At 48.9% G+C, this 21,970-nt stretch overlaps 1 protein-coding gene across 1 annotated transcript; it reads right to left on the bottom strand.

Annotated features, from left to right (window-relative positions):
• Window positions 1-2,828: 2,828 nt before the first annotated feature.
• Window positions 2,829-9,967, bottom strand: LOC127057033 (aquaporin-12-like). Its single transcript, XM_050965650.1, has 3 exons — window positions 8,839-9,967; window positions 6,488-6,604; window positions 2,829-5,599 (listed from the first exon to the last, which is right to left on the bottom strand). The coding sequence occupies exons 1-3, from the start codon at window positions 9,443-9,445 to the stop codon at window positions 5,421-5,423; spliced, it is 903 nt and encodes a 300-aa protein (XP_050821607.1). The 5' UTR covers window positions 9,446-9,967; the 3' UTR covers window positions 2,829-5,420.
• Between the last annotated feature and the right edge of the window lie 12,003 nt (window positions 9,968-21,970).

Genomic DNA, 21,970 nt, shown 5'->3' with positions numbered 1-21,970 from the left:
ACAACATGACCTATGAAGGAAGGCTGAAAGAATTGGGTTTATTTAGTTTGGAAAAGAGAAGACTGAGAGGTGACATGATAGCAGTTTTCAGGTATCTAAAAGGGTGTCATCTGGAGGAGGGAGAAGACTTGTTCACCTTAGCCTCTAATGATAGAACAAGAAGCAATGGGCTTAAACTGCAGCAAGGTAGATTTAGGTTGGACATTAGGAAAAAGTTCCTAACTGTCAGGGTAGTTAAACACTGGAATAAATTGCCTAGGGAGGTTGTGGAATCTCCATCTCTGGAGATATTTAAGAGTAGGTTAGATAAATGTCTATCAGGGATGGTCTAGACAGTATTTGGTCCTTCCATGAGGGCAGGGGACTGGACTTGATGACCTCTCGAGGTCCCTTCCAGTCCTAGAGTCTATGAATCTATGAACCTAATGGTACTGGAGCAACTGTATGAACAGTGCTCATCTGACCTGAGGCTATGGTTGGTGAACAAAAAGCCAGAGAACCCATGACGTGCAGGGCTGTTGGCCGACGAGTTTATGAACAGTCAGTCAGAGGGTGGCAGGGAGGAGTCCCAAAGGAACAGGTCCACCATGATGCAGAGAGAGAGTCACCTTGGGACCTCCCCTAGGGGAACCATGGAGAATCCCCTCCCAAGGGGAACATCTGGATCAGGGACAACTGACCAGATTGAGGGGCTGACAGCTTCCCAACTGCTCAGGAGGGAGGAGGGCCCCAGGCCAGCTTCTCTGCGAGGTTGGATACTCCGGACACAAGGTTCTCAGTTTACAGCGTGGGCATGGGGATGTCCCTGCAAAGCGAGTGCTTTGTTCCCCTGTAGGTGGATGGGAGGAAGGTTAATGGATACTGGGACACAGGCACTGAGGTGATGCTGGCCTGGTCTGAGGTGGTAGCTCCAGATCAGGTGATGCCCAGCACCTACCTGACCCTGAGGGGTGTGGGCGGGACCCCTTTCAAGATGCCCATGGCAAGGGTACATCTGAAGTGGGGGGCCAAGGAGAGCCCTAAGGACATGGAGGTGCACCACCATTTGCCCACTGAGGTGTTGGAGGGGGGACCTTGAGAACTGGCCAAGCAACCCCCAGAATGCCCTGGTCATGACCCATAGCCAGAGCTGGTGAGGGGCATGATGCCCTGATCTCCGGAAGGGTACCACACCTGAGGAACAGAACCCTGCGCTGGTGGGGAAAGAGCACCCAGGGACAAGGCTCAAGGGGGCTGCAGCTTCAGACCCAGCCAGCAAGAGGGAGCCGGTCCCCATCCTTTCCCCAGCCGCTGAGTTCCAGGAGTTGCAGAAAAACCACTCCTTGTGGAAGCTCAGTGACCTGGCTGATCTCAGTGCAGTACAGACCATGGGGAGAGGTTACTAGGAGAGGTTCCTGTGAGAGAATAGGCTCCCCCAGGGAAAGTGGAGTCATGGGGGATCAGTAGGCAGCTGGTGGTCCCCCAGAAGTATCACTGCAAGCTACTGTACCTGGCCCATGACATCCCTAGGTCAGTCTACCCCACTCCCTACTCCGTTACATAGACATCCCAAGTCATAAATGTGGTGGTAGTGAGGGGAGGGAGCTGGTTCTGAGAAACCAGTAATGAATTGTAACATCCATCTTGCACGAGCCAGGGGTAGAATACAAGCTACAACTCATGCCCGGCAGTACGTAATAGAGGGCATCGTGGCTCCTCTTCTTCCCTTAATGTACTACACATGGAAATGTGCTGAAACCCAGCACTTCTGCCATAGGCGTTTGGAAGACAGCCATAATTTTGTTTCCTCTTTGTTAAATTCCATCCACGTACTGCAGGATCTCACTGCAAGGAAACCTATTTCTCCTGCAGATCCACCTCCAGTTATTGCCCGTCTTGATAGTTGGTGCTAAGTTATGGGTAATTGGTCTCTTGTTGTGCAGTTTGCCCTAATTCAGCATCACTCCTAGAAGTGCTCCATTGTTCAGGCTCCGTACTACAAGGTGCTGGGCTCTCCAGCCCTTGCTCCAGCAAGACACTTAAAGCACAAGCTAAACTTTAAGCAGGCGAATAGGCCTATGGAGGTGAGTGTGGCTAGGCATGTGCTTTCAGTTATGAGCTTATTAAAGGGCAGAGCTGATCAGGAGTTTCTCAGCAATGATTTCCCAACAGAAAATGCAGTCGCTGATAAACAAGTTTTCCAAGAATGCATTTGATGTGGCACAATTTTTTTGATTTTCCATATGCAAAATCTACACAAAATATTTCATTTTACGTAAGTTCAATTCAGCTGAATTGAACTACTTCGTTTTGTGTCAGTTCAACATTGAACTGCATTTGTCAATAATGCCACACTGCCTCATGGAAGTTGTAGTTTGAGTGCTTCATGCGTCCATTGCCTCTTATTGGCTGAACTTCTAGACTGAACTAGATCTCCCATGATGCACTGTGGCCATCCCACTGTGACAGGCTGCCCCCCTTAAGATGCCACCTACTGTGCTGAGATACCACTGAGCCTGGCTGTTATGCTGGTTTGGGCAGCCTTTTTATGTGTCTTGTTGAGTCAACCTATTAAGCCTCCTCCAACACACAGACAGGCAGGGCCACACCCAACTGCAAAATGAAACAGACCCTGAGATCAGCTCTGGGAAGGCTCAGTTTAAGGGACTTGCCCCAGCTCTCAGGTGTCCACCTCCCTTCGAGTACAGACCCAAAGACATATCATGAAATCCACTCCTCCCTCAATGTGGAGGAAGGTATGTGCAACTTCTCACCCCTGCCTACTTAGAAGTGACAGAAACTGGGTTCAGTAATAAACAAAACAAATTTTATTAATAATAAAAGGCAGATTTTAAGTGGTAAAAGTGGTAACAAGCAGAACAAAGCAGATTACTAAACAAATTAAACCAAACATGCAAACTAAGCTAGTTTCACTAAAAACAATTGGTTACAAATATAATTAATTGGTAACAAATAATAGCAGGTTTAAAATAAAAGGAAGTATTTCTTCACACAATGCACAGTCAACCTGTGGAACTCCTTGCCAATAGATATTGTGAAGGCCAACACCATAACTGGGTTCAAAAAAGAACTAGATAAATGAAGGACAGGTCCATCAATGGCTATTAGCCAGGATGGGCAGGAATAGTGTCCCTAGTTTCTGTTTGCCAGAAGCTGGGAATGAGCGACACGGGATGGATCACTCGATGGATTACCTGTTCTGTTCATTCCCTTCTGGGCACCTGGCACTGGCCACTGTCGTAATACAGGATACTGGGCTAGATGGATGTTTGGTCTGACCTAATAGGGCCATTCTTATGTTCTCACCCTAGATATTGCTGCAGGCAGATTACAGAAAGTCTTGAAAGGCAGATGCACTAGTGTCCATCCTGAGACCTTAGTTATTACTCACAGGCTAGATGCCCTTCCAGCTTGGGTTCAACCCTTCTGCCTCCAGTTCAGTTCTTGTTTCCAGGTGTTTTTTCAGTATCTCTTTGGGAGGGGAGGCAGAGGAGAGAACCATGATGATGTCACTCCCCTACCTTATATAGCTCTTGTGCAAGGCGGGAACCCTTTTTCTAGTGGAAAACCATTGGCATTCCAAAAGGGGAGGAGAGGTGTCCAGTACCAGGTGACTCGGACCCAGTCTCTGCAGGGCTGTGGCAGCCATTGCTCGTAGGCGGTTTCCAGCATCCACAGGAAGACTAAGCTCTTTCATAGTCCCTTGTCTCCGCTATGGCCCATTAGCCTGGTCTGGCTTTTCCATTGTTGTACCTGAAGCACTGGTTGGGGGTGATACCCAAAGCAATGCATTTGAAATACAGATACATAGTTAATATTCCTAACTTCAGATACAGAAATGACGCAGGCTTCGAAACTGGATAATCACATTCAGTAAATCATAACCTTTCCAATGATACCTTACATGACCCATCTTACATAAAGTACATCTCAGTTACGTGATATTCATATCAGCATATTTTCATAAAGAATATGGAGTGAAACATCACACACCGGGCTACATGGACATTACATGACTGTAGAGCATCATGGGAAATATAGTCACGCCCAGGAGCCTGGCCTTGGTGAATGGCAGCAAGAGGCACCTGAACTACAACTCCCATGAGGCACCACAGTACCATTGGCAAATGTAGTTTAATACTGAACTGATGCAAATGAAGCATTTTGACTCAAGACAGTCACAAACATTTTGTTTCAATCAATGTCAAAATAAAATGTTTCAACATTTTCAGATTGAAATTTTGGGGAACTTTTCATTCCATGACGAATTTTGATATTGACTTTTTGTCCCAATTGGGGATGAAAATAACAGAATTTCTCATACAACAAATTCTGATTTTCACTTCACTCTACTTAAGTGCTTGGCTGTATCAAAGCCAGAGTGCTCAGCATCTGGCAGGACGGAGCCTTTTGAGCACTGCTCAGATCGTGCCAGAATAGTCTCTTCTGGGGCAAATTTCCTCCCTAGTATACAACCTGTTAGCTAGGGGCAGCAATTATAGCCAGCTTTCCCAACTCAGCTTGTATTGCTGTTGGCAAAGAGGAAACGGACAGCCTCTGCATGGCTGGGCTGAGTCTGGGGGCTGGATTCACTGTTGAGGCTGGAGTGAAGCAGGAAAAACTTAGGGTCTCGAACTTTCCGACACTCAAGCCCCTCTTGGCCAGAGGGGCCAGCAGTGAAGAACTGCAGGATACTTTGGAATGGGCTGTTTCAATGAGCAGTCACTGCTTTGCTTTTCTATTTTTAAAATGACAGCGTATGGATGTTCCAGGGGAAGAACTTAATGTACCACTAGAGACAGATGTCTAGGGGGACTTGCTCCACTATCTGGAGGTAACATTTGTATTCAATGGCAGTGACATTATTTGTATTTAATGGCAGTGAGCCAAGCCAGAGAGTGGACAGTCACATGTGAGCACAGCCCTGGGACCCTGCAACAGCACCAGCCCTTTCCGTGGGGAGCGAGGTGGGTGGATGCCTGGCTGTACTGAGGGAGCAGAATAGTGGTGCTGATTTCCTGTCCTGCCCCCAAGGGAGACGGGCTGGGGAAGATCAGGAAGGAGGGATGTGTGCTGGGTGGAAGGCATGTGCCCTTTAGGTCGTGCTTTGGTGCAGTATTGGAGCTTGTGATCGCACCACTCTGCTGCTGGTCAGGTGTGCACTAGCTGGCGACGTTCTCCGGGGGCTTTCACAGCCAGGTGTCCATGGGCCAGTGCGGAGGGATTGTTCGCATGTGGCCAAAGCAGCTGGTACACTTACACAGTGATATGAAAAGCCCATGGTGCCCCCAGTGAACACTTGCTCACACATTACAGAGCTGGCCAGGTGTCTTCAGGCCCGGCTCCTGTCAGTCTGGCCATGGGAGGGCCTGATGGGAAGGAGAGATGGGCACTGGCTGAGGGACCCTCTCGCCCTTCACTCAGCTCCGGGGCTTAGTTCGCAGCTGCAGCTGCCCTTCCCCATTGCCTCCTGTCTGTTTGAGTCCAGGCACAGCCTTCCCCTTGGGGGTCCAGTATTTACTCTTAGGACTGTAAAGCAGGTTTTTCTGGAAGAGCCTTGGGATGTTTCCCTGGTACAAGAGCAGGGCTGCAAGCATCCCTGGAAGCAGAAACAGAGGGATTAGGTCATGTCATTTACCATTTCCCCCACCCATCCTTTGACATGCACCACCCAATCTCTCCAGTCCTGCGGTCAGATGGTGCCCGCTCCAACCGGGTCAAAAGCCGCTGGAGTCCCTGCTACCAGCACATGGCACTGTCAAGCTCAGAACAACAAGCAGATTTAACAGAGAAGAGTTCCACCTGCAAAAGCGGCGCTGGGATTGGACCAGATCACAAAAGAAAGGCAGAACTGAATCAGTTTTCTTTGGAAGCAGCTGTCCAGTGCTGCAGAATATAAGCTTCATTTCAGAAATTACATATCTGGGGCTTATGGCTGTGAAGATAACCTTCAAATTACAGACTGAGTGAAACTGCCAAGGCATGGTCTTCCTGAGTCTGCAGACAGCCTGCAACAACATAGCTCCATGAGGTGTGATCATCGCTGTGTCATTAACCCCGTTATCTCTCCCACCCCTCTCAGTCCCATCTGCCTCATGCTTTGCAAAGTGTCCTGTCATCCTCCTTCCCCCTGAGGCCAGTGTTTGGCAAGTGACATTTAATGTGGCTCAGTTTGGGCGTGGCAGAGTTCCAGTCTGGCTGATGGTGGGGAGGAAGAGTATTGAGAAAGGCAAGGAGCATCTGGCTCTAACAGCAAGACTAGCCTCCCTCCATAATAAATAAGAGCACAAGGAGTTGTCATATACCAGCAAGAGTTTCCAATTTCTATGCTCAATACTTGTCCCTTTCACACAGGTTCACTAACATGGCAGACATGCTAGGGAGGCTTCACCCCAGCCACATCCTCTGCTCCACTCTCTAGGTTGTGGCCCAGCATGATCAGTCAGCAATAGCTTCTGCACCTCCTGGTACCCTGAACACAGCTCACCTGTGAGAGGTCCCAGCCAGTAAACCTGGACGTACTCTTGCAGGATGTTCCCAGAACAGTGAAAAGTAACGATGGAGGCCAGAGTGGGGTTGAAAAAGGCCCCTGTGAAAGGCCCAGCTGTGAAAGAAGAAAACAAATAAATAGTGTTGGGTCCCACTTGTTTGGCATGGATTTGAACAAATGGGTGTTGGGCAACAGGCAGGACTAGAGAAGTTCTATTGCCAGAACTTTGTGTTTGAACTTTCTGAAAAAGCAGTCAAGTCACCCTGAACAACCTTAACTCAGTCCAATGCCTCCATGTCAAATAGATACCCATCCCTCCCCCAGCCTCCTAGCTGCATGATGTCCAACCTCTGATACTGACACAGTTCAACCACGAACCCTACTAGCACTGAACAGCCTGACCCTCACGTCCACTGTGGCTAATGCTGCAGAGTATACATTTCCTAACTGCAAGGGTAAACAGTGCATAAGACATCTGCAAGGAAAGGTGATGAGTGAGAAGTAAAGTGTTAAACTGGCTGTAAAACACCACCACCTAGCAATGGAAAATGAAATAACTGCTGAACTGTGTCCCTGGCATGCTAGTGCTACTCTCTTGTCAAGGAGTTAGAACGAAAGATAGCATCTGGGGGAGACCCCACTGCCACAGATGAGCAGGTGGGTGATGTGCAGGTTCACATGTTGAGTATGTGCAGCATAGCAGGGCTGAGTGAGTGAAATTAAGAGGTGACTTGATCACAGTCTACAAGAACCTATTTGGGAAAGAGATTTCTGACAGAAGCCAGCTTTTCAGTCAATAAGAAAAAGGTGTAACAAGGGCCAATGCTGGGAAGTTGATATTAGACAAATTGAGACAAGTAATACAGGGTTTTTTAAAAAACCCACTGTAGGTAAATGACTGGAACCGACTTGCCTAGAGAGGCAGTGGATAATCCATGACTTTGAATGTTTAAAATCAAGACCTGGAAATGTTTCTACCTGGATTAGGCACAGGAATCCCTGAGTGAAATTCTTCAGTTTGTATTACACAGGGGTCTGGCTAGATGGTAATAATGGGCCTTTCTGGCCTTAACATCTGCAAGTCCATGAACTACCAATCCTGGAGATGTATGGTGTATAGACAGTGCTTAATTTGTGCTGGGACTTGCCAGGGCTGGGCCCCAGCACCTCTGGGCCTAGCAGTTCAGAGCCCTGGCAGCACCACTGGGCTTGGCCCATCTGTTATGAAAATAAAAAATTGCTTGAGCACCGGTGCCTCTTTCATTATCCATTAAGCGCTGCGTCTAGGTGTCTAATTACCAAGATCTTGGGAGGAGAGTGGGTTGCCACATGAAAGTGGGGTTAAGATTGTTTTAGGAGGGGAGGTGGAGGGTGGAGAAGAGAGCCGACCTTAACTGTGCATTGCTCTGCTTCTCAATGCATATTTTTGGAGTATAAGCATCCCTTTGACTTTTCCTTGCTTTGAGGTATGTGTGTTGGTAACTCTTCCCCTTTGGTTTATGGATCTATAATTACAACCTTATCTCCATATTAGCAGCTGGGTCTGTGAACTGCCTTTGATTCTGAGCTAGTCTCCCATTCCCTGAGCAATAGGTAAGCAACCCCCAATGTACAGCACTGATTTGAAAGCTTGGTGCTGGTTGGGGACTTGACAGTCCCATGTGGGCCAGTCCTCCAGCTGTCTCCTTTTGACCAGCAAGAAACTCCAGTGAACTGTACCCTAACTTGGCTCCCTCCAGCTAAGCCCCTTTCCTCCATGACAAACACACCCGTCTGTCCTGGGCTGGCGGTCTCCGGGCTCCGTAGAAGGCAGCAAAGTTCAGTGTGCAAAATGGTATTGTGCTTTGGGCCCTAGCCTAGGATGCAGGTTCAAGTCTCTGCTTAATCACAGACTCCCCGTTTGACTCAGGCAAGTCACTCAGTCTTTCCGCTCCCATCTGTACAATGGGTATAACAGCACTCACCCGCCATGCAGAAGGGCTGGCTGATGCACTCGTATACTACTGTAAGGGGGGCCATACAAGAGCCCCAGGTAGGAACATTTGTCTTCTATTCAATGCTGCACTCTGTTCCCCTAAGATGCAGAGGGCTCCTAATATGCAGTGGATGTATCAGGTTCATGAGGAGCCCCCTCTCAAGTAGAGACTACCACCTGTACCTGCTCAAATGCTGGTTTTAGCAACATGAGTAGAGTTGAACCCAAACTAGCATTGGCTGTGAGCTAACCACCAGCTGTAAATCTCTGGAGCTGAAAAGCCGATTCATTAGCTCCCCAAGTTTCATCTACGCTCCTTTCTTGTATTTACACCCAGATGTTATGGGGAAAAAGAAATGTAGAAGCTTCTCACCTATGTAAGCCAGGGTGGTCACAGTCACTGCCAGGACAGGCGCTCTGTACAGAGGGTGGCTGTGCTGAAACTTGAGAGCCACCAAATGGAAAAAGAAAGAACAGACGCCTTCCACAAAGATGCCATGGTACAAAGAGGTATGGATAGAGGAACTGCAATCCAGGGCCATTAGATTCTGGATGAGGTGGAAGTCAGTCAGCTCCCAGGACCAGTAGTGTGTGGTGAGAATCCCAGCTGCCTCCATTCCCACAAACTGGACCAGAAGTTTGACAGCAGTAGCCACAAAGGAGGAATCCATGAGCAGGAATTCTTGGAGAGAGATTGTGGGGTTAGCAGAAGCTCCATCAAAAGACACACCATGAATCAAGTAGGTAATGAAGAGGAGGGTCAGAATCACATCTGGGCCAAAGCCACCACCCCAGGGACCAATCTCCATCAGCATCCTCAGCTCAAGGCAGCAAGCACACAACTGTAATGAGCTGACCAGTTCTCTGACAAGACCACGGTACACTCCAAGAGGCAGAAGTCTCTTGGAAACCTGCCTGATCACCTCACAAATAGCCACAACTGAGAGAAAGAAGGCAATGGAAACATTCAAGCCCGCCATAACAAGCCCAACAGAGACAGCAAAGCACGAGTGTCACCATCTGAAGAACAAATCGACCTTTTCTTCCTCCTCTTTATAAAGGCACTTTTAAGCCAACGTGGCACAGCCTGACAGGCCCTCAGTCAGCAGGGTCAAGGGAGTCTTTGGGAAAATCCACATGTGCAGCTATGCAAAGCCATTAAGGAGCTGACAGTGAGATTCTCTTACCTACAGTATCAGCTGCGGCCAGTGTAATGTATGCTGCTCTCTGCTATCCCCAGCAGCCTGCCGGACCCTGTGCCATCACCTCTAATCAGAAGGGAGACAACCACAGACCCCATGTGACTCATATATCCTCTCCTCGCCTTCTGCTTTAACCATCAGCACTTGCTGCAATTAGAGCACCAACAACCTGCAGCCTAGGGTTTGTTCAGAACTTGTCTCCAAAGTTACGCTGCTGGTTCGTTTTACAACTGGATCTAGCAAGTGGGTGCAGCAACTCTCACCCCATGGCAGCAAATCTGGGAAAGCCCAGCTCCTGCCTCAGGTTTATTATTTGTGAGGCTGCGTTATGAGCCTTTGGCTGGTTTGTTCTGGCCCAGCGGGTCGCTGATGGCATAGATCTGCTAACTGGAGCAGAAAGCAGCACTTATATCATCTTCGCTTCAGGTCAGTAGAATATTTGCACGGTTTCTATTTCAGTGTTCAAGATTGGTTATTGTACAGCACCTTAATGGTTTTTAGGTAGTTAAGAGCAGGGAGCTCGCAGTGAAAGCCCTGCGAAGTCAACAAGGTGGTGATGAAATGGAAAGGCAGCACAGAGCTTGTGTAGGGAAGGAGAACAGATAGAAGTCTCTTTGCATATCCAGGCCAGGGAAGGCTAACTACATGGGATCCTGAAGAGTCTCATCCTTTTAGGTCTCCTCCCTCCTCAGAGTCTAAAATACAACTGTATCCTCCAGGCTTGAGAAGTGAGGGGCTCTCCTCAGAGAATCAATGTTCCATGTTGATCAGATGGCGGGACACACTACAGAGTCCAGGTTTATCTTTCATTGCCCTCTTGCCCCCGGAAGACACAGCATGCCCCTAGGAAGCAGCATAGTGTCGTTATTGCATGGTGGATACAACAGAAAGAGGATGGAGGGAACTGAGACACCAACAAGAAAAAGGAAAACCAGAGCAAAGGTGATTTAGGCCTGGTCTACAGTGGGCTTTTATATTGGTATAGCTACCTCCCTCAGGGGTGTGAAAAATCCGTATCTGAGAGATATAACAACACTGATCTAACCCCTGATGCAGACAGCACTTGGAAGGAATAATTCTTCCATCGAATCCACCTCGGGAAGGTGGATTACCTACACCGATGACATAGGTAGTGTCTACATTGAAGTGCTATAGCGGCTGTAGCATTTTGCCCTCAGTGATCCATGGGTAGGAGACAAACTCAAAGACAAGTTCCGAGCTCACTCTCCCCAGTGTGATAGATTTATTTGAACCTGTCTCTAGAGGAGCAGTGGAATGGACATGCTTAGACATACACCCCACCACCATGTCCTGAACCCCCTGAAACCAAACTCCACCCAAACTGGTTTTTAATCCAGAACTGTTTTAAATCCTGGAATACCTGAGGAAAGCAGTAGCAAGTATCAGTGACGCGATGCACCTTGCTTGTTGCATACACAGTTCCAGAGGTCTATAACAGTGGGTCGTCTCTGTAAGTAGGGTTGTTCCTAGTGGTCCACAGAAAGACATATTAAGAACTAAACTGGCAGGGTTGAACGAAAGGAGATACGTGATTTGAACTCTTATGATGTGGACAATCAAATGAACAAACTGAAGCACAGGCCTATGAAAATCAAGTTTGCTATTAGTACTAAGTATTTACATGATGGCTAACAGGGAGGAAGAATGGCCCAGTGTGCTGGGTATTAAGTTTGGGACTCCGGAGCCAAAGGTTGAATTCCCTGCCCTCCTACAGAATTTTGCATAATTTGGGGCAAGTCACTTCAGTGTTTCTCAGTACTTCATCTGTACAGTGGGGATAAAAGTACTTCCCAACCTCAGAATGTTGAGAGGATAAATAGACTGTGTACTAAGAGACTATGCTCCTGGGGCCATACAAGTGCCACAGAGAGAAATGGCATCTACATGACCCAGCTGGGATCATGGTCCATTATGCTGGGCACTGAACAGACAGAGAAAAGAGAATCCCCTTAACTAGACACTATCACCTTCTTTGCAAGGGTAAGTCTCACATTGTGTAATCAACATGTTAATATCTACAAACAAAACTCCCAACAAAGCTGTATTAATTCAGTTTTATTTTCCCTTCAGTACAATTTATACAAAAAAATCCCCAGAAGACAGGTATTGAATTAACCTTGAGCTGAGCTTTAGGCACTTTACAGTTCAAAATTGCTTCTTTATTACTGTGTCAACTTGCAGAACACACCAGGACATGAAGACAGAGTATGTACACATTAAACCAAATCACAGAACTCCTTGACCCCTCCTCCCACTTAATTGTTATTGTGGTGTAAAGGAAACAAGGGTTCTTTTCAGTGAAGGTACAGCAGTTAATTGTGAAGATAAACACAACCATCCTGAGTTTCTTCCCCACACTGGTGTTTACAGAAAGAACACTTGTCCCTCTAGTTTCACCTTTGATTGCTGCTGAAATAAGCATATGTTGTTCCAGCCATTCCCCCTCATGTCTGTTAATACCCAGGCACTCCATCATGGCAGCAGCACGGTGCTCTTGTTTTAGAAAATTTTTATTTTCAAAGTATAGGACAGTGTGATCTCCCTATCATGGGCTGGGCCCCTGAAAGGGCAGAAAGCCAGCCTGGGGAGTTCTAAGGAACGCCTCCCCAAAAAGAAAAGCCTTTTCTACTGGGTTCTCTGCATAAGCTTTTCAAGCTCATAATGCTGCAGTCAGGCTGATCTCCACCTAAACCCAGCTGACCTGTCAAGAGGCCCTGTGAGGAGGTGCAAAAGCACCGGGAAGTATAGAGGGGCAGCTCCAGTTGGAACAACACACCACACATCAAATCCTGTAGTTCTTATTCAGGGAAAACCTCCTTCGGGAGTCAACAGGAGCTCCCCATGAGTAAGAATTGGAGGAGAACTGGGCTTACCACCATAAAGGGTAGGTCACAGTGTCTGAAGAGAGAAGGTTGAAAGACTGTTTGTACAGTTAGTAACTTATTGGCTCAGAGAAGGGGATTCTGGTGGTAGCACACTACTGGTTAGGCCAATCCAGAGCAGACAATTCCTGAGATCAGAATACTTCACTTCCCCTAAACAGAGGTTGCCCGCAACCACCATTCGGGACAAAACCACACTCCTTATAAGGAGTTAGCAGCTAGTGACCCCCCAACTCTGCCACCACCAAGTAACTCGAATGCGTTGCTAGAGAATGACCGCTTCCTTGGGAGCAGGAAGAGTGGCGAGCCAGCGTGCCCACAAGATTTTTTTCACATCTGAATGTCACATATGTCCTGAAGGACAATCTGTCTGAATCTTGGTTCCAAGACAAAAGGGTGGGTTTAATATTCCAGACACACAAGCTTTGTCTAGGCTAGAAAATTTACCATTCTAAGAACTCCTTGATCCTGCTGACATATAAACATCCCATGTCCCACCTCCTGGAGTACGTGTGTATCAAATACTATTCAGCAAGCATGAATGCTGGCTCAGCCTACACCATTATAGAGGACATACGCATTGTGGAGCTGATCTGATCTGAGTTCTTGATTCTGCAGTTACAAGAGTGGACCAGAAGATGTTGTAGGTCATGCTAGTTCTCTCCTTAAGTACATGGATTCTGGTGTCTTTTGGCTCATGCTACAGTGGCTCAGCTCAACATCATAAGCATAAGAGCACAGAAAGCCGTAACACTTCCAAAACAAACAGTTCTATTGTGATGGTTCAATTTTCCAGTGTAGATATGACTGTAGGGTGCATTCGTGCAGGTCAACAGACTGATGTTAATATATGATCCTTAAAAATAAACATTTTTAACCACTGTTACAAAAAGCAGCCACATGAGCAAGCTGCCAAACTACCTAATTTCTTCCTAGCTTACAGCAAGAATATATTTTTCAGCAGAATGAGGGATGGTTTATGCCAAAACTTTTCCAAGACCGAAAGGGTAAAAGTCCAAACATCTGTTCCTTTTAAAACAAACCCTTCTCATTCTTGCCCATTTCATGCATTTTAAAAGTAAAACTACCTTGGAGCATGCTTGAAAAGCCAGGCTGAGGAAATCACATTGAGGCCTTCAGAGCTATTTCCTGTACCTAACCTGTAACAACATGTATGGCATATCCTGCAACTGTATGGCACTTAACTCAGGCTCAAGAAAGGACTTGGAAATTACTAAGAAACAAACACTTCTATAATTACCAAATTATGTAATGACAGTTATGGTATCAATTAGTTTCCTCTCTCATGTTACTGCACAGGAAAAACTACAGAACAGGGTATACAGCACACCTGGAGTTCATTGAAATACAAAGGCAAAGACATCTGAGAAGCAGTCCAGGATTGCGCCATTTGTTGGAAATATTATTGCTCAAGGCCTGATAAATATGGCCCTGTTCCCATTTTCATTGAAAATCAACAGTAGCTTTGGCATTGATCTGAATGAGAGCAATGAGTCAAAGTCACCTGTGCAGTTATACTGGAAACCCATACCCAGGGGAAACCTTTATCAGCTAGATTCTCACTTTCACAATACTGGATACTTTGGGACAAAAAAGGCCTAAATATGCAGTTACAGATGAGTCATGTTTTTTTTAGCCTTTTCCAATGAACCAAAGCTCTGTATTTTCACTTGCCCTTCCCCTCTTTCCTGGTTTCCAAAGACAGAGCTAAATTAGCAATCCTAGCTTCTCTCCTACACTGAATTTATATTTAGGGCTGTCAAAATTTGCAGCAATTATTTTCAAATACTTATTTTAGGCATATGGCCAATTTTAGGCTGATCTGGAGTGGGGGCATTAAATGGAAAATGGTACTGATGCTTCCATGAAAAGCAAAATAAAAGATTCTTTGAATAAACTGAAAAAAATATATAAAAAGAATCCACAAGCCCTTCCTCTCTATCATCTGAGCCAATATTTAGGCAAAAATGAAATCTGCTCCAGATCAGCCCTGTAGGAAACTTCTTCCAGCTAAAGTGCCACAATGAAAGTAGGAACTCAATTTCCCCTGAATCTTAGGGCTTCTCTGCACGCAGAGTTGCACCAATTTAACTTAATATGCAATTTTAAATTAGTTAAACAGGTGCAAAAAGTTCTGTGGATGTGATTGTTTCAGGTTTAGACCAAGCTTATTTTGGATTACCCCAGTTAAAAAAGAAATAGGTTTAAAAAGGACTTAAACGGAAACAAGAGTGCAAGTTTCTATGCAGACAAGGTCTAGCTCTCTTTAATGAGGCATGAACTCTAACGTCCACATGGATTATATAAATATTAAGCAGTTTCTCTTCCCAATTTTTAAAAACCTTAAAATTAAATTCAAGATCTAATACAACATTAAGAACATGAATTCAAATGCACAAGGGATCTTGCATACATAAAACCAAAGCTACCATGATAAGGAAAATATGAATAGGAGGAATACTGCACAATCCAATGCCCCAATGTTTCGAGGTTGTAAACATTTCTGGAAGACCACTTGTTTCCACACTTCTCTTGCTGACTGGACATTTGAGAAGAGGGAGAAGCTATTTCCTGAAGTATGTAGCAAGAAGACAGTAATGGATATATGCATGATGTATCCTTGACATTCACAGCAGAAAAATGTTTAACAATGGAAACTTCATCCAGATTTCAACCAAACCAACCTTGGCCCCTAGAAAGGTTCACTTCGTTTGTCCTTTTCTTAGTGACAAACTTCAGTACTGATAAACAGTGACTAAAAAGAAAATCCTGACAGTCTATCAACAGGCACTTCTGATCCAATACCAAAGCCCAGGTAAGTCATCCACTCCTGAAGACTTCTCACTGCTAGCAAAAAGCTGATATAAGGAGATCATAGTCTGTTTAGACGAAAGGGTAGCACTTGTGCTCCATGCTTCTTGCAGTCTATTCTGTGTAACACTTAAATGTGGCACTTTTGAGGAAATTTTTAATAAAATAATATTGCACTCCTGTTAGGAATACTTTCACAGGAAAAGACGGTTACTCACCTTTGTAACTGTTGCTCTTCGAGATGTGTTGCTCATATCCATTCCAGTTAGGTGTGTGCGCGCCACGTGCACGTTCATCGGAGACTTTTTACCCTAGCAACACTCGGTGGGTCGGTAGGTCGCCCCCTGGAATGGCGCCGCTATGGCGCCTGATACATACCCCTGCCGGCCTGTCCGCACTTCAGTTCCTTCTTGCCGGCTACTCCGACAGTGGGGAAGGAGGGCGGGTGTGGAATGGATATGAGCAACACATCTCGAAGAACAACAGTTACAAAGGTGAGTAACCGTCTTTTCTTCTTCGAGTGCTTGCTCATATCCATTCCGGTTAGGTGATTCCCAAGCCTTACCTAGGTGGTGGGGTTGGAGCGAGATGTTGCGGAATGTAAGACCGCTGAGCCGACGGCGGCATCGTCTCTAGACTGTTGGACCAATGTGTAGTGCGATGCAAAGGTATGGATGGAAGACCAGGTGGCCACACGGTAGATGTCCTGTATGGGAACATGGGCCAAGAACGTGGCAGATGAAGCCTGAGCCCGAGTAGAATGGGCGGTGAGATGGCCCGCTTGAGCATGAGCCAAGTCATAGCAAGCCCGAATACACGATGTAACCCAAGATGCAATACGCTGGGAGGAGATTGCCATGCCCTTCATATGTTCCCTCACCACCACGAATAGTTGAGCTGAGTGCCGGAAGGGCTTGGTCCTCTCGATGTAGAAGGCGAGGGCCCTCCGGACATCCAAAGTATGGAGCTGTTGCTCTCGTCATGATGAATGCGGCTTTGGACAAAAGACTGGCAGAAAGTTGTCCTGGTTGGCGGAGACAACCTTAGGGAGGAATGCCGGGTGCGGTCGCAGCTGTACCTTGTCCTTATGGAACAGAGTATATGGAGGATCCGCAGTCAATGCACGAAGCTCTGACACTCGTGTAGCCGAGGTGACAGCGACTAGGAAGGCTGTTTTCCAGGACAGGTACAGCAGCGAGCATGTGGCCAAAGGCTCAAAAGGGGGCCCCATGAGCCTGGTTAAGATGAGGTTCAGGTCCCAGGTAGGGGTAGGGCGTTTGACCTGTGGGTATAGCCGCTCCAATCCTTTGAGGAATCTGGAAACTATAGGGTGGGAAAAAACGGAACTGCCAGCTTCCCCCAGATGGAAGGTGGATATAGCCGCAAGATGTACTCGCAGACAGGAGATCGCCAACCCCTGCTCTTTGAGAGACCACACGTAGTCCAGGATAGTGGGGACTAATACAGAATGCGGAGAATGGCCGTGCTGGTCACACCAGTGGAAGAAGCGCTTCCATTTTGCGAGGTATGTCGAGCGCGTAGAGGGCTTCCTGCTTCCCAGCAACACCTGCTGTACTGCAGCGGAACAGCGCAACTCTGACTGGTTTAACCAGACAGGAGCCATGCAGTCAGATGAAGGGACTGCAGGTCCAGATGGTGCATCCTGCCGAAGTCTTGTGTGATCAGGTCCGGCCAGAGCGGCAGGGGAATTGGGTCTGCCAGCGACAGGTCGAGCAGCATGGTGTACCAGTGCTGCGTCGGCCAAGCCGGAGTGATCAGGATAAGGCGGGCTCTGTCCCTGCGGAGCTTGAGCGGGACTCGGTGGACGAGAGGGAACGGTGGGAAGGTGTAACAGAGGTGGCCTGTCCACGGAATCAGGAACGCGTCCGACAGGGAGCCCGGGGAGCGACCCTGTAGGGAGCAGAACACCAGGCATTTCCTGTTCATTCTGGATGCAAACAGGTCTATGTGGGGAAAGCCCCACCTCCAGAAAATCAAATGGAGAACGTCCGGACGGATAGACCATTCGTGTGATAGGAAGGATCTGCTCAGGTGATCTGCAAGAGTGTTCCGTACCCCCGGGAGAAAGGAGGCCACTAGATGTATGGAGTGGGCTATGCAGAAGTCCCACAGCCGTATCGCTTCCTGACACAAAGGGGAGGACCGTGTCCCACCCTGCTTGTTGATGTAATACATGGCCGTTGTGTTGTCCGTGAACACTGCAACACAACAGACGTGTAGATGGCGCTGAAACACTTGGCATGCCAGCCAGACCGCTCTCAGCTCTCGTACATTGATGTGGAGCGTCAGCTCCTGGGGTGACCAAAGGCCTTGGGTATGCAGGAGCCCTAGGTGGGCACCCCAGCCCAGCGAGGACGCGTCCGTTGTTAGGGACATGGAGGGCTGGGGAGGATGAAACGGCAGGCCCGCACACACTCGGGATGACATCTTCCACCAGTCGAGGGAGCCTAGAACATCCGGCGAAACTGTCAGAATAGTGTCTATGGCGTCCCTGCCCGGTCGATAGACCGAAGCGAGCCAGGTTTGCAGAGGGCGCATTCGCAGCCTGGCATGCCTTGTGACGAAAGTGCATGCAGCCATGTGCTCCAGGAGAGCAAGGCAAGTACGAGCAGAGGTGGTTGGAAAGCTCTGAAGACTTTCGATAAGGGAGACTATGGCCTGAAACCGGTGTAGAGGCAAACTGGCCATTGCAAGGTTGGAGTCCAGCATTGCTCCGATAAATTCTATCCTCTGCGTAGGCACCAGGGTGGACTTGTCCAAATTGATGATCAAGCCTAGATGCATAAACAGCTCCCTGATGATGGCGACGTGGCTGATGACTTGTGCTTCTGAAGCCCCTTGGATAAGCCAGTCGTTGAGGTAAGGGAAGACGTGTATTCGACGATGGCGCAGGGAAGCAGCGACGACCGCCATACACTTCGTGAAGACCCGAGGGACAGAGGAAAGACCAAAGGGAGGACAGCAAACTGGTAGTGACCCCGATTTACCACAAAGCGCGGATACCTCCTGTGCGGGGGATAAATTGCAATGTGGAAATATGCGTCCTTCATGTTGAGAGCGGCGTACCAATCTCCGGGATCCAGGGAAGGAATGATGGTTCCTAGAGATACCATGCAAAACTTGAACTTTTTGATGAATTTGTTCAGTCCTCGCAGGTCCAGGATGGGCCGGAGGCCCCCTTTTGCCTTGGGGATTAGAATATATTGGGAATAAAACCCCTTGCCCCTTAACTCCTCTGGTACCTCCTCTATAGCTCCAATTGAGAGGAGTTTGCGAACCTCTTGAATGAGGAGTTGCTCGTGAGAGGGGTCCCTGAAGAGGGACGAGGGGGGGTGGGAGGGAGGGGGAGAAATAAACTGAAGACGGTATCCAAGTTCCACCGTACGTAGGACCCAACGATCTGAGGTCATCTGGGACCACGCTGGAAGAACGGAGAAAGGCGGTTGTAAAAGTGAAGAGGATCCAGGGAGGGAATTGGTACACTGCTCTCGGGCGCACCCTCAAAAGTTTGCTTTGGGTCCCGGTGATGATTTTGCGGGACCGGAATTGTTGCCCCCTTGAGGTCCAGACTGACGTCTGCGGGTATTACGACCTCATCTTCGGGCAAGATCTGTCTTGGCCAAGGTGGGGGGTAAGGGCGCTGAGGTTGGGAGCGGAAGGATCGTCTCTGCGTCTGGGGTGTATGCATTCCCAGCAAACACATAATAACCCGGATGTCCTTCAGAATCTGTAGTCTGGGATCTGTCTTTTGCGAGAATAAACCTTGTCCATCAAATGGCAAGTCTTGTATGGTGTATTGTAGCTCAGGTGGCAGGCCGGATACTTGCAACCAAGATATGCGGCGCATAGGTATGCCAGAGGCGACCGTTCTGGCTGCAGAGTCGGCGGCATCTAACAAGGCTTCTAGTGAGGTTCTCGCGACCCTCTTTCCTTCCTCTAGGAGAGCTGTAAACTCCTGACAGGAGTCCTGGGGAACCAACTCTGTAAACTTGCCGACAGCCTCCCAAGTGTTCTAGCTGTAGCGGCTTAAGATGGCCCGTTGGTTCGCCACTTGGAGCTGAAGGCCTCAAGCAGAGTATATTTCCGGCCCAACAAATCCATGCGCCTGGCCTCCCTAGATTTTGGCGCAGGGGCTTGTTGGCCATGGCGCTCCCGTTCGTTGACTGATTGTACCACCAACGAGCAGGGGGCAGGGTGCACGTAGAGGTACTCATACCCCTTAGAAGGCACCATGTATTTTCGTCCTACTCCCCTGGCTGTGGGTGGGATGGAAGCCGGGGACTGCAAGATGGTGTCCGCTCTGGCTTGGATCGATCTGATGAAGGGGAGGGCTACCCTGGTTGGTGCTTCCGCCGATAATATACTAACCATCGGGTCCTCCACCTCAGGAACTTCCTCTACGGGAAGACTGATATTCTGGGCAACACGTCGCAGAAGATCCTGGTGTGCTCGGAGATCAATTGGCGGGGGCCCCGATGATGATGTGCCCGCTACCGCCTCATCCGGGGAAGAGGATGATGATAATCCTGGGATGAGTGGGTCCTGGACTGACGCCTCATCCTGGTGGACCTCCGTCTCCGGAACATCATGCTGCTCAGGTGCATGTGTAGAGTCTTCCTCCGTACCAGCAGGGGGATGCCTGCTGACTGTGGCCTCTGGTGCATGATGCTCTGAGTGGCCGGAGCATGCTGGGCCCATTGGTTCGCCTTGGGCTTGGTGATAGGCCCAAGGTGTCCAAAAAGACCATTGAGGTGGTCCATGGTCCGGGTAGGCCTGCGCATCTGAACCCGCATAGGAGGCGCTGTCCGCATGAGAGGAAGCAGACGGGTGACGCGACGGCCACGGAGGAGCTGAAGTTGATTGGGCCAGGTCTCTGCGCCCATAGAGCTCGTCTCTGCGTGGTACCGGCGAACGGTACCGGGAACCGTGGTGGTAAAGGGAGCAGGACCAGGACCTGCTACCAGCGCGGTGCCGGGAGGTTGACCGGTGCCTTATATCGTAGTGCCGGGATCGGCTGCGAGAAGTACGTCGGTGCCGGGATCTGGACCGGTGCCGAGAGTACCACGATGGCGACCGGGATCTCGAGCGGTGCCGCGAGTACGACCGGTACCGTGGAGAATGGTACCGGGATTGCGAGCGGTGCCGGGATCGGGAACGATGTCGAGGCCGAGAGTGATTGCGGAATCTATATCAGGACCGACGGTGTTCAGTGGTGCCCGGTGAAGGTGGTCGCACCCTGGTGGGCTTGCTCATCGACTGAATAACCCGCACCGGCGGTGCCGGGGGTTTGGGCAGTTCGGGCTCTGTTAGAGCGATGAGGTCCCACGCTGCGGAGAAGGTCTCCGGCGTGGAGGGCACTACAAGCTCAACCACAGTGCATGCTGGGGAGCTGGTAGGCACCGGACTCAACGGCTCCTGTGAAACCGGAATCAGTGGTGTGGAGACAAGCGGTGCCGCGGCAGTTGACGGTGCTGGGCGGTCCGTCTTGGAGATACGCTCCGACTGCGGTGTAGCTATAGGTGCCGCAGGAGCCTTGTGCTTCTTGCTCCTCGGGTAGAGGGAGCGGTGCCAGCCGGAGGGTTGGGCCGGTGAATGGTGGTGACAAAGAGCCTTTATCGGTGCCGAGGCACTTGTTCCCGGTGCCAGAGTCGATGCTGAGGATGGAGGAGTTAGAGCTGCCTCCATCAAAAGTTGTTTCAGGCGAACGTCCCGCTTTCTCTTTGTCCGGGGCTTGAATGCCTTGCAGATTCGGCACTTGTCCGCAAGGTGGGATTCGCCTAGGCACTTTAAACAGGAGTCGTGCGGGACTCCTGCGGGCATCGGTCGATGATAGGCCGTGCAAGGCTTGAAGCCCGGTGAACCGGGCATGGGCTCCGGTACCGGGGGAGGAGAAGGGGCGAGCCCCTGATCCTCTTTAACTATTAACTTAATACTAACTAGAACTACAGAAAAGAACTATATACACGATACTATAAAAACGAGCGAATCGCTAGGGAGGTGGAGATCAGCTAAGCTGCGCTCCACTGTTCCAACGACCGACACGGGCAGTAAGAAGGAACTGAGGTGCGGATGGGCTGGCAGGAGTATATATCAGGCGCCATAACGGCGCCACTCCAGGGGGCGACCTGCTGACCCACCGAGTGTTGCTAGGGTAAAAAGTCTCCAACGAATGTGCACGCGGCGCACACACACCTAACTGGAATGGATATGAGCAAGCCCACAAAAACTTTATGTTGCCAGCAGCTTGATCAATGACTACTGGCTTGTCAATTCCAAATATCATCACTTACAAAATACTACTTTATAGAACTCTGGTCTTAGAAGATGCAGTGTAGACAGTCTGGTCAGTTCTTTACTAATGGTGCTGCTTTAGCAACAGCCTCCCAGAAAGACCCTGTTAGTTGTCTGCTCCATTAAGAGAAGGGAAGACAATCTCCTGGTTTCAAACAGTCAGGAACGGTTATTGGAGGCAGGACTGACTTGCAAATGGAGCTCAGCAAGAAAAGCCTGCGGTTACCATCTGGTGTTGCTGTTATCGTTGATTAGG

This window comes from Gopherus flavomarginatus, chromosome 8 (assembly GCF_025201925.1).
Source record: "Gopherus flavomarginatus isolate rGopFla2 chromosome 8, rGopFla2.mat.asm, whole genome shotgun sequence".
Classification (NCBI taxonomy): Eukaryota; Metazoa; Chordata; order Testudines; family Testudinidae; genus Gopherus; species Gopherus flavomarginatus.
This window is presented reverse-complemented; position numbering and strand designations above follow the sequence as displayed.

What these genes read in the sequence shown, in the direction of transcription:
- LOC127057033 (XM_050965650.1), bottom strand. Translation starts at nt 9,445, where the DNA reads ATGGCGGGCTTGAATGTTTCCATTGCCTTCTTTCTCTCAGTTGTGGCT. An exon ending in GACCACCCTGGCTTACATAG is followed by an intron (nt 6,605 to 8,838) that starts GTGAGAAGCTTC and finishes CTTCTTTCACAG; the next exon opens with CTGGGCCTTTCACAGGGGCC. An exon ending in CTGGCTGGGACCTCTCACAG is followed by an intron (nt 5,600 to 6,487) that starts GTGAGCTGTGTT and finishes TTCTGCTTCCAG; the next exon opens with GGATGCTTGCAGCCCTGCTC.